The 11364-nt window shown below is 51.5% G+C and overlaps 1 protein-coding gene across 1 annotated transcript in view; it reads left to right on the forward strand.

The window, feature by feature from the left end:
• The window catches only part of HTT (huntingtin), a 113987-nt gene that overhangs the window by 57909 nt on the left and 44714 nt on the right, over positions 1-11364 (forward strand). The window contains 7 exon segments of the mRNA XM_010848065.1: positions 3421-3498; positions 3829-4052; positions 5660-5738; positions 5817-5978; positions 7762-7817; positions 8888-9036; positions 10487-10623. Of these exon segments, the coding sequence (XP_010846367.1) occupies positions 3421-3498; positions 3829-4052; positions 5660-5738; positions 5817-5978; positions 7762-7817; positions 8888-9036; positions 10487-10623 (885 nt within the window).

Consider the following 11364-nt stretch of genomic DNA (forward strand, 5'->3'; position numbering starts at 1 on the left):
CTGAACGATTCAATGAAAACCTACAAGACCTCCAAGAATTAACACCCCAAAAAGATGTGCTTTTCATCATAGGGGACTGGAATGCGAAAGTAGGAAGTCAAGGGATATCTGGAGTAACAGGCAAGTTTGGCCCCGGAGTACAAAACGAAGTAAGGCAAAGGCTAACAGTTTTGCCAAGAGAATGCACTGGTCATAGCGAACACCCTCTTACAAAAACACGAGAGAAGACTCTACAAATGGACATCACCAGATAGTCAGTGCCGAAATCAGATTGATTATATTCTTTGCAGCCAAAGATGGAGAAGCCCTATACAGTTAGCAAAAACAAGATCAGGAGCTGAATGTGGCTCAGATCATAAACTCCTTATTGCCAAATTCAGACTTAAATTGAAGAAAGTAGGGAAAACCATTAGCCTATTCAGATATGACCTAAATCAAATCTCTTATGATTATACAGTGAATATGACAAATAGATTCATTCAAGGGATTAGATCTGATAGACAGAGTGCCTGAAGAACTATAGACCGAAGTTCGTGACATTTTACAGGAGGCAGTGACCAAGACCATCCCCAAGAAAAAGAAATGCAAAAAGGCAAAATGGTTGTCTGAGGAGGCCTTACAAATAGCTGAGAAAAAGAGAAGCGAAAGGCAAAGGAGAAAAGGAAAGATATAAGCATCTGAATGCAGAGTTCCAAAGAATAGCAAGGAGAGATAAGAAAGCCTTCCTCAGTGATCAGTTCAAAGAAATAGAGGAAAACAACAGAATGGGAAAGACAAACGATCTCTTCAAGAAAATTAGAGATACCAAGGGAATATTTCATGCAAAGAAGGACACAATAAAGGACAGAAGTGGTATGGACCTAACAGAAGCAGAAGATATTAAGAAGAGGTGGCAAGAATATACAGAGGAACTATACAAAAAAGATCTTTATGACCCAGATAACCACGATAGTGTGATCACTCACCTAAACCAGACATCCTGGAATGCAAAGTCAAGTGGGCCTTAGGAAGCATCACTATGAACAAAGCTAGTAGAGGTGATGGAATTCTAGTGGAGCTATTTCAGATCCTAAAAGATGATGCTGTGAAAGTGCTGCACTCATGCCAGCAAATATGGAAAACTCAGCAGTAGCCACTGGACTGATAAAGGTCAGTTTTCATTCCAATCCCAAAGAAGGGCAATGCCAAAGAATGTTCAGACTACCTCACAATTGCACTCATTTCACACGCTAGCAAAGTAATGCTTAAAATTCTCCAAGCCAGTCTTCAACCCGTGAACTTCCTGATGTTCAAACTGGATTTAGAAAAGACAGAGGAACCAGAGATCAAATTGCCAACATCCGTTGGATCATCAAAAAAGCAAGAGAGTTCCAGAAAAGCATCTATTTCTGCTTTATTGGTTACACCAAAGCCTTTGACTGTGTAGATCACAAGAAAATTCTTCTGTGGAAAATTCTTCAACAGATGGGAATACCAGACCACCTTACCTGCCTCCTGAGAGACCTGTATGCATGTCAAGAAGCAACAGTTAGAACCAGAGAGGGAAAAGTGGTTCCAAATTGGGAAAGGAGTACCTCAAGGCTGTATATTGTCACCCTGCTTATTTAACTTCCATGCAGAGTACATCATGAGAAACGCTGGGCTGGATGAAGCACAAGCTGGAATCAAGATTGCCGGGAGAAATATCAATAACCTCAGATATGCAGATGACACCACCCTTATGGCGGAAAGTGAAGAAGAACTAAAGAGCCTCTTGATGAGAGTGAAAGAGGAAAGTGAAAAAGTTGGCTTAAAGCTCAACATTCAGAAAACTAAGATCATGGCATTGGTCCCATCACTTCATGGGAAATAGATGGGGAAACAGTGGCTGACTTTATTTTCTTGGGCTCCAGAATCACTGCAGATAGTGACTGCAGCCATGAAATTAAAAGACACTCCTTGGAAGAAAAGCTGTGACCAACCTAGACAGCATATTAAAAAGCAGAGACATTACTTTGTCAACAAAGGTCCGTCTAGTCAAAGCTATGGTTTTTCCAGTAGTCATGTATGGATGTGAGAGTTGAGCTATAAAGAAAGCTGAGCGCCAAAGAATTGATGTTTTTGAACTGTGGTGTTGGAGAAGACTCTTGAGAGTCCCTTGGACAGCAAGGAGATCCAACCAGTCCATCCTAAAGGAAATCAGTCCTGAATATTCATTGGGAGGACTGATGCTAAAGCTGAAACTCTAATACTTTGGCCACCTAATGCAAAGAACTGACTCATTGGAAAAGACCCTGATGATGGGAAAGATTGAAGGCAGGAGGAGAAGAGGACGCAGAGGATGAGATGTTTGGATGGCATCACCAACTCGGACATGAGTTTGAGCAAGCTCTGGGAGAAGGACAGGGAAGCCTGGCTTGTTGCAGTCTGTGGAGTTGCAAAGAGTCCAACATGACTGAGAGACTGAGCTGAACTGAACTTAGTTTCTGGATTTCCCTGGTGGCTCAGGTGGTGGTGTCGGCTTGCAGTGCAGGAGACCTGGGAATGCACAGAAAGCATTCCAGGTGTATTTGTTAAGAGACAGGATTATTAGATAGCTTGTGATATGAAAGACTCTGGTTGAATTCTTCCAGTTAACACTTCTTAGTTACCTGCTATGAGCGGTGGCGTGGAACAAACTCAACCCTGCAGAGTATACATACAGCCTTGGACATCTGGTCCAGGGGAGTTAATCGGAATATTCAGCATACATGGGCCTGAGTATATGAAGTGAACAGAAGTCTGTCACTGTTTAGTGCAGGAAGTTGCATCAAACGAATGAAGCGAGTGGCCTTCTCCCTGTAGTTGATGTGCCGCGAGCAGTGGCTGGAGGCCACGTGGCTGTGAGGAGGGGCTGCCGCTGGCAGTCGTGGACCGGCTCTCGTCCCCAGGGTGCCTTGTCTGCCGAGAGCTCGCGTACGAGGCTGGGAAGCACCTGTGAGGGCAGGCGTTTGAAGGCAGTCGTGGTGGTCATCTTTGCAGGCTGTCAAGACACATCCAGGACTTTTTGTGGCAAATCACACCTGACGTAATATGTGTTGCATTCAGCTGACCGTCTGCAGGTACCCCTGAGATGCAGCTCCCCTGTGGACTCTGACCTCCTGCTCTGAGAACGGGGCTGGACGCAGAGGGCGCGGCAGATCCTAGGTGTCCTGTGTCTGGACGAGTGAGCCAACGAAGGCATGAATGTAGAAGCGCGTGAAAGGAAGGCCGAGAGCCTGGGTTTCAGTGCTTCATACTGTCTCTGGCTGTGATAAGTGAGAGCCTGCTCTGAGTGTCCTCTGGTGTTGATGGATGTTCCCAGTTTAAATGGAAGCACTCCTGTGTGCTGTCCGTGTGGGACTGCGGCAGCAAGTGGTCTGTGACTCGCTTCCTTTAATGCCTCACACTTCTCCTTTCCAGTGTGTTGAAGAGATTCTGGGATACCTGAAGTCTTGCTTCAGTCGAGAGCCAATGATGGCGACCGTGTGTGTTCAGCAGGTAAGCAAGGAGCTCCCGGGAAGTCCTTCTCCCTGCACGTCGCTGGCGCGCAGCCTGGCGCTCAGGAGGTGTTGCATGCGGCAGCTGCACCAGCCCGCCTCTGCTTGCTCGTTCTCGGGCCAGGAGGCTGCTTGTCCCCTGCGCCCCTGGAGGAGGGGCTCGCCCTTGGGGACAGGCTCCCATCCCCCTCCTGCTGTCCGAGCGCCCCTCCCACGTCCGTACGGCCGGAAGTCTTGCTCGAGCATCCAGTTCGTTTCAGGTGGACTCAGTGCGTATGTGGGGAATTCCACGTTAATTCGACTGTCAGTGACTTCAATTCTTCTGCTCCAGTTGCTGAAGACTCTGTTTGGAACAAACCTGGCCTCCCAGTTGGACGGCCTGTCTTCGCACGCCAGCAAGTCGCAGGGCCGTGCGCAGCGCCTCGGCTCCTCCAGCGCGCGGCCCGGCTTGTACCACTACTGCTTCATGGCACCGTACACCCTCTTCACCCAGGCCTTAGCGGACGCCAGCCTGCGGAACGCGGCGCAGGCAGAGCAGGACCAGGACACCGCAGGGTAACCTTCTGAGCGCCCCCTGTGTTCTCCAGAGCTCTCTGCGGTGCTGAAGGCAGGGCCCCCCCTTCAGAGAAGCATGTAGCCCAGTGAGAGACAAGGGCCTGGGGTGTTCCCATCTCGGCGGGTGGGGCTGGGCTGCGGGACAGGAGAGCTGACGAATCAGCAGACCGGGAAGGGGGTGCGTGTGCTGACACTGCAGGCACGTCGCTGCAGGGTCAGGTCCTGTGTGTTGCTGGCGCCCAGGGGCCCGCTCGGGTGGCGCAGCTGTGCTGGTGTGCAGACGACTGGTGGGTGGTGTGTTCCCAACTTCATGGATAAAGATCTCTTTCCACTTAATTTATGGCTGTGTTGCACTTCCCCAGTGGCTCAGGTGGGAAATCATCTGCCTGCAGTGTGGTTCCATCCCTGGGTTGGGAAGATCCCCCGGAGAAGGCAATGCAACCCACTCCAGTACTCTTGCCTAGAAAATTCCATAGAGGGAGAGCTGGTGGGCTACAGTCCATGGGGTCACAAAGAGTTGGACGTGACTGAGCGACTTCACTTTCTTTTTTGCTTTCTTTCTTTTTTTAGGATGTCTGGAATTGCAGTAGTTGTTTCTTAAATTACTGTTAATTGTTAATGCATATTTGAGTTACTATGTAGTAGCAGTAGAACTCCTGGGTTTTTGTTACGTAGATTTAGAGTATTTTAGGAAAATGTCCATGTTTTGGGCTTTAATTGGTGATATACAGACTTTTTCTAAGTCTCAGGACTGCTATTGGTGCTAAGTCAGTTCAGTCGTGTTCGACTTTGTGTGACCCCATAGATGGCAGCCCACCAGGCTCTCCCCCGTCCCTGGGATTCTCCAGGCAAGAACACTGGAGTGGGTTGCCATTTCCTTCTCCAGTGCGTGAAAGTGAAAAGTGAAAGTGAAGTCACTCAGTCGTGTCCTACTCTTCACGACCCCATGGACTGCAGCCCACCAGGCTCCTCCGGGATTTTCCAGGCAAGAGTACCAGAGTGGGTTGCCATTGCCTTCTCCGACTAGGGCTCTTTAAATTTTTGTCTAATATGGGAAATAAGTAAAACAAGCAAATGTCTGATCATTGTCATTTAATATTACGTTTCTTGAAAAGGGTATTTGCTGTAAAAGTTTAAAGAAATCAAGCTATGCCTTCTGAGTCTCCGAGCCTTTTCCGAGCCTGGCGCCTCCAGCCCCTGCCCCCGGGGCTGCGTGAGTGTCTAGCAGCAGTAGCGCTCTGGCCCAGGTCACCTGCTGCGGGTGACGAGCCATGGTGGTCCGTCCACCATAAACTCAGTCCTGTCTGATGGCATGCTCAGTCGCTTGGTCGTGTCCAACTCTGCGACTCCATGGACTATAGCCCACCAGGCCCCTCTGTCCGTGAGATTTTCCAGACAAAAATACTGGAGCGGGTTGCCATTTCCTTGCCTGACTAATCTTCATTAAAAGAAGAGCTTGATGCTGCTACACCGAGTGGCTGTTGAAGTCCTTTTGACCCTGAAATGTTCTGATTCTGTGAGTTGGAGTTAGCTTGACCTGGGTCTAGCTGGGGACACAGGAGAGTATGTAAGGGTGTTCTTTGCTTGCCCTCTTTCCTACCTGGCAGGTGGTTTGACGTCCTCCAGAAAGTGTCGACCCAGCTGAAGACAAACCTCACCAGCGTCACAAAGAACCGAGCAGACAAGGTAACTGGGAGCCCCTCAGGTTGCGGCTGGAAGCGGCTGCCGCTGAAGACTCACTCGCGTGCTCTTTCTCCTTCGCAGAATGCTATTCACAATCACATTCGCTTGTTCGAGCCTCTTGTTATAAAGGCTTTGAAGCAGTACACGACCACCACCTCTGTGCAGCTGCAGAAGCAGGTGCTGGACCTGCTGGCGCAGCTGGTGCAGCTGCGGGTCAACTACTGCCTCCTGGACTCAGACCAGGTGTGACACTGCGCCTCTGCTCTGCCGTACCTGTTCACGATGTAGTGAAGGTTACCTGGGAAAGACGCTGGAATCTGCCGTCAGGAAGTGTGCCTTTCCTTCCCGCACTGGCTGCTGCCTCTCCTCTGTCTCACCCACGGTCGGGCGCGGAGGCCTGGCCTGCGGAGCCTCGGCAAGCTCGGCGCCCTCAGCTGGGCTCTCCAGCCTTCACGCTCCTGCAGTGGTTCCTCCCATCTACCCACCTGCCCCCACCCCAAGAGTAATTTGAATTTACGGTTTGGGGGGACATCTGTGCAGAATCCAGAGTGTGGTTTTAAACAACTTATGAGGAACGGTTGCCAGTTTCAAGCTGTCACCTGTTGCAAAGGCGTGTGGTCTGTCGGGCAGCGGCTGGCCCCTGCGCCCCAGCTGTCTGAGCCGTCCCGAGGGTCCTCACTCGCTTCCACTCCGTGGGCCCTCACCCCCGCACCCTGCTCTGGCGTGTGCGACTGTGGAAAGGCAGATCCCTTCATGACGTGAATTCTCTGAAAGCAGGAGTCAGGCCAGCCAAGGTCACCCCAGGGACAGTTGTGTTTGGGGCGTCAGGATGTGACCATCCCTGTTGGGCTGTGACCGTGGGCCGCTTTCCTGGGCGAGATAGGAAGTGTTCTGAGGTGGAAACGCTGCAGCTCTCCGTTTGCCCCTCAACGTCACCGTGTTGTGGGTGCTGTGGCAGCGTCGCTGCCCTGGGGAAGCTCGACGGAGAGGTGACCCCGCTTTCCCTGCAGTGCTGCTGGGGGTCCACCCGAGGGGAGGGGCCTGGGGGCTTTGTGTTGGCCAGCATCTTCACCACCCTGCTCTCCGCGCTGGTTTTCAGGAGGACATTCTCCACAGAGCTGTTTTCCTTCTCTGCGGAAACGCTCCCAGGGGATGGTGGTTCTGTCGTCTGGGGAGGGGACACCCTCATCCGCGGTGGGGTGGCTGTGGCCGAGGGGAGGCAGGCGTGGGACCTGCCGTGGGGCTTCCCGGGAGGAAGCAGGGCCCGGCGCGGGCTGGCTCCACTTGTCGGAGCCCAGCAGGCACCTTCGCAACTCCTCATGGAGACCAGTCCTCTCAGTGGTGGTTAGAGGCCCCCTCTCTCCCCAGGTCTTAGGATTAGTTGCGGTGATGGCCTTTATGAACAGGGTAGAAAAACGGAAGAGGCCCACGGTTTGCCTCAGTTCAGGGCATGGCTTACGGAGCCCCTGTGTGTGTCTGTGTCACACCGGGGGCAGGAGGGAGCCGGAGATGAGCTCCGAGTGTCAGGGTGGAGAACGAACACGCACCTAAAGCTCGACATGGTCGTGAGCAGTCCCGGGTGTGGCCTCCACTCACAGCCATTGCGCCCCCAACAGCTCTGGGTGCCCGGCCCCTCTGAGCGCTGGTGCTGTGGGGAGAAGGTGGGCTCAGCTGGACGTCTTGTCCCTAAGCCAGCTCAGGACGCCCAGGCTGCTGGGCGTGCCGCAGCCGGACCAGCGGGACCTGTGCTGCGCCCTTTGGGGGCCCCCTGGTGGCCCCTGGAGCTTCTCGTTTGTTTCTCCCAGGAGGTTTCACCTCAGTGTTGAGTAAACGAGTTTAAAAGGGTTTCTGCAAGTGTCTTGAAACTATCTAATCTGACCGTAGCATACATTTGAGTTCTTGTATAGAAGCAAGGTTGTCTACCGTCAGGAAACTTGTCAGAGGTCTATACAGATGAGCGCCAAGGAGAGTAACCTTGTTTGCACATTTTAATTACTGATGTGAAAATTGTATTTCCTGCCTGTAGGTGTTTATTGGATTTGTGCTGAAGCAGTTTGAATACATTGAGGTCGGCCAGTTCAGGTAATTGCATTTTGTTACTTTAGACTTCTTGTCCTTGTTACATAATTACATGTAATTTTATTTTATTTTCATCCATTTTATTTTTTTGGCCACACCAAGTGGCATGCAGATCTTAGTTCCCTGACCGGGAATTGAACCTGTGTCCCCTGCAGTAAAAGTGTGGCGTCTTAATCACTTCCTACTGGGGAAGTCCATACGTGTAATTCTAGATTTTTAAGATGAATGTTTACTTTAAAGATCGCTGGGCGTTTTTGCCAGGCACTGTGTTTAATGAAAGTCTGATCAACGTGCTGTGGATTTTTGTTTCTCTTGAAAATTAATGACTTAAGTATCTCAAGCCTTGTTGGGAGGTCGTTCTTCACCTGACATTTACACGTGTTGTCAGTTTTCATTTCAGATTTTAAAGCATTTAATTATAATGGTTTTGCTAAATGAAATCTTATTTGAGATAACAGTAATTTTTTTCTAATCTTACAGAAAACAGCATTAGATATGGTTATCTTTAGTAACTTTACCTTGCTAGCCTGTAAGGTTTTAATACTTCATCCTGTAAATATAATTGAAAATGAAACTCCTTTAGTTTCTGAGCCACTTAGTCGTGAGGGAAGTGTGGTGCAGAGGAGTGTCCTGAGCGGCCTGTCCGCCCGCCTCTCCCCCTGCCCCCGGGTCTAGAGGCCCGGGCTCTTGTTCTTGGGTGTGTCACCCTGACCATGTGATTGGAGGCAAGTTACCTTTTCTCCTTTGGGTGCCAGCTTCTTCAGTGGCAGGGTGAGGGGCAGATGGAGGCGCCCTGGGCTGCGGTGATGAGGGTGCCTCCCTCAGGGCCCTCACTGAGCCCTGCCAGCTGCCTAGCGCCCCAGCGGGCGTGGGGGCCCCGCCCCAGACAGGGACTCGAGATGAGGGTGACGGGACCGAACCGGGTGCCGAGGCTCCGAGTGCTGCCCCCCACCCCACGCTCTCCTGTTTCTCATATGCATGCTCTCCACTTTGAATCAGGAGTGTTTTGGGGCTGTTAATACGATGATGTTTTTTCATTTTAAAAGGATGTCTTTGGATGTTTCTGTTTCTAGGGAGTCAGAGGCGATTATCCCAAACATCTTTTTCTTCCTGGTATTACTGTCTTACGAGCGTTACCACTCAAAACAGATCATCGGGATCCCTAAAATCATCCAGCTCTGTGACGGCATCATGGCCAGCGGGAGGAAGGCAGTGACGCACGGTAATGGGGGGCGGGCCTCTCCCTGGCTCTTTGGTCTGTGTGCTTACACTGCCTCCCGCTGGCTGTGCGCGTGTGTACTCTGGCCAGAGGTGTCTGAAGAAGGGAGTGTGGTCCACCTGGGTACAAACAGCGCACGTGGAGTCAGCCATAAATACTCTTGTCTATCCACATGAAACAGAAAACTTTAAAATCCAGCTTCTGTAAGGCCACTGGGTTTATTGCCCAATGTCCTGGAAGGTACAGTGTGGCCTTGATTCAGGACCTTGTTTTGACTGCCTGTTTCATAGGAGCTAAAGTGAGGTCCACAGAGAGCGACCCGCAGCCCAGGCACCTGCTGCCGCCTGGCGCAGTGAGGCTGTGCTGTGGGGAGGAGTGTCACCCCTCTGACTTCCTCCCAGCTCGCCCTGCTCGCCTTATGTGGCGCTGTCGGCAGAAGCCTGGAGGCCTCTGCGCCGTGGTGGGGGCGCCTCCTGTGACCTCTGCTGGCTGCCGCACCGAGGTCCCCCTGTGCTGTCCCGCGGCGGCGGACCTCCCAGGCCGGGCGCGGGGGTACGCAGGGCTCAGCTCCTTTCCGCCTCCACGCTAGCAAGGCGGCCAGCCTACTGTAGGCCCCTGTCCCGGCCTCGGCAGAGGGGCCCTGACTGCGTGTGCCTGGGCCCTGGAGCTGAGAGTGCAGGCCTCACTGGAGGGGCGGCTGAGGCTTCCCAGACCAGAGGGAAGCAAGTTCTTTGTTTGGAAAGAAAGTTGATGGACAGTCAGACCTTATTGTCTCCACTACAGAGCCTGGTCATCTGTGGGAAACTCAGCCAGTATGTGTGTGTGAGTGTGTGTATGAGTCTGCATGTGTGTGAGAGAGAGAGAGTGTGAGAGAGGCTGAGGGTGAGAGTGTGCCTTTCAGTAACTTGGTGACTTGGCCCGGCTGATGCTCCTCAGTGAAAGGCCTTCCTAGTTTACTCCTGAGGGTGTGTTCGGCCAAAGACTTCACTTTGCTGTTTTGAGTAAAGACATGCCTTGAGGGGGAAACCCTTAGTCTAACGAGAGACTGAGTTGAGTTGCTTGAAACACTATAGAAATCTAATACTCTAAGTGTTTTCTGTGGGAAAAGCATCTGTGCTCTTTTCAGGTGACTGAGCAGATGGTGTATGAGGTTAGGATGCTGCTGTTTTTTAGTTTAAATTCGACTTTTGAATTTGTGTCACTTTGTGTCAGAAGTAATGTTATGTCACAGAAGTCCTAGTTTTCAAAAAGATTTCACAACCTTGTGAAGTGTCAGGGAAGACCCTTGACCTTCCAGGATGGCGTACAGATAATCTCCGTGCACTCCTGGGTAACCTGAAATTATCCCTGATCGCCGAGTCGAGTGTGGATCAGACCTCTGTTTCTTGGAAATCGTCTGGAGGCGTCAGTGTCGTCTCCCGAGCGCCTTCTTAGTGTCCTTCTGTGCCCACAGCCATACCTGCCCTGCAGCCCATAGTCCACGACCTCTTCGTTTTAAGAGGAACCAATAAGGCTGATGCAGGAAAAGAGCTTGAAACCCAGAAAGAGGTGGTGGTGTCCATGTTACTGAGACTCATCCAGTACCATCAGGTAAGGGGTGGGGTAGGGGAGCAGGAGTGGCAGGAAGCCTGCGGTGGCCCTGTCCGCTCGTCAGCGAGTGTGGCTCTGTGCCAGCCCTGGGCTCTTGGGCAGTGGGGAGACACTGCAGGCGGAAGGCTTAACGGGGTCTCTCTTTAAGGCCCCACGCCTGGCCGACGGTCATAAGTTCAGTCAAGGTGGTGGAGGACCCTTTTCCAAAACAAGGACCAAAAATCAGTCAGCAGCGTTGATCACGGTGCTGGAGTTCTGAGTAACTGTTTTGAAAGATCTCAGCCTGAAGTGATATAAACACTTGTTTGTACATGTATTTACCACCGTGTTGGTGGAGGACCAGAGTCTTTGCACTGATTTCTGGCTCCGCTTTCCTCCAGGTACATTTGGAATTTCAGATGGTGTGAGGCCGTCTGAAACCTGGCATTTTAGAGAGCCCTCTTCCATGACTGGCAGGGGCCTCGCCCTCATGGTCTCAGTAATCCCTGTTACTGTTTGTCTCTGGCACAGATTCTCTCACAGAAACTTCTATGCATTCTCGTTTTGCTTAACCTAGGTAGTATTTAACTAAATACTTAGCGTTGAATTAAATCCCGTAGGATTAAAAGTACAACTTCCATAAGAGGGTCGAGAGCCAGTGCCCAGCTCTTGGCAGGCACATGGGCTGGTGTCCCGTGCGTCCGCAGCCTGGCTTACGGGACAGAGCGCGGCTGGCCTTGGTTGGGGAAGACGGGCCACAGC

The sequence above is a fragment of the Bison bison genome, unplaced genomic scaffold, assembly GCF_000754665.1.
Source record: "Bison bison bison isolate TAMUID 2011002044 unplaced genomic scaffold, Bison_UMD1.0 scf7180017849866, whole genome shotgun sequence".
Lineage (NCBI taxonomy): Eukaryota > Metazoa > Chordata > Mammalia > Artiodactyla > Bovidae > Bison > Bison bison.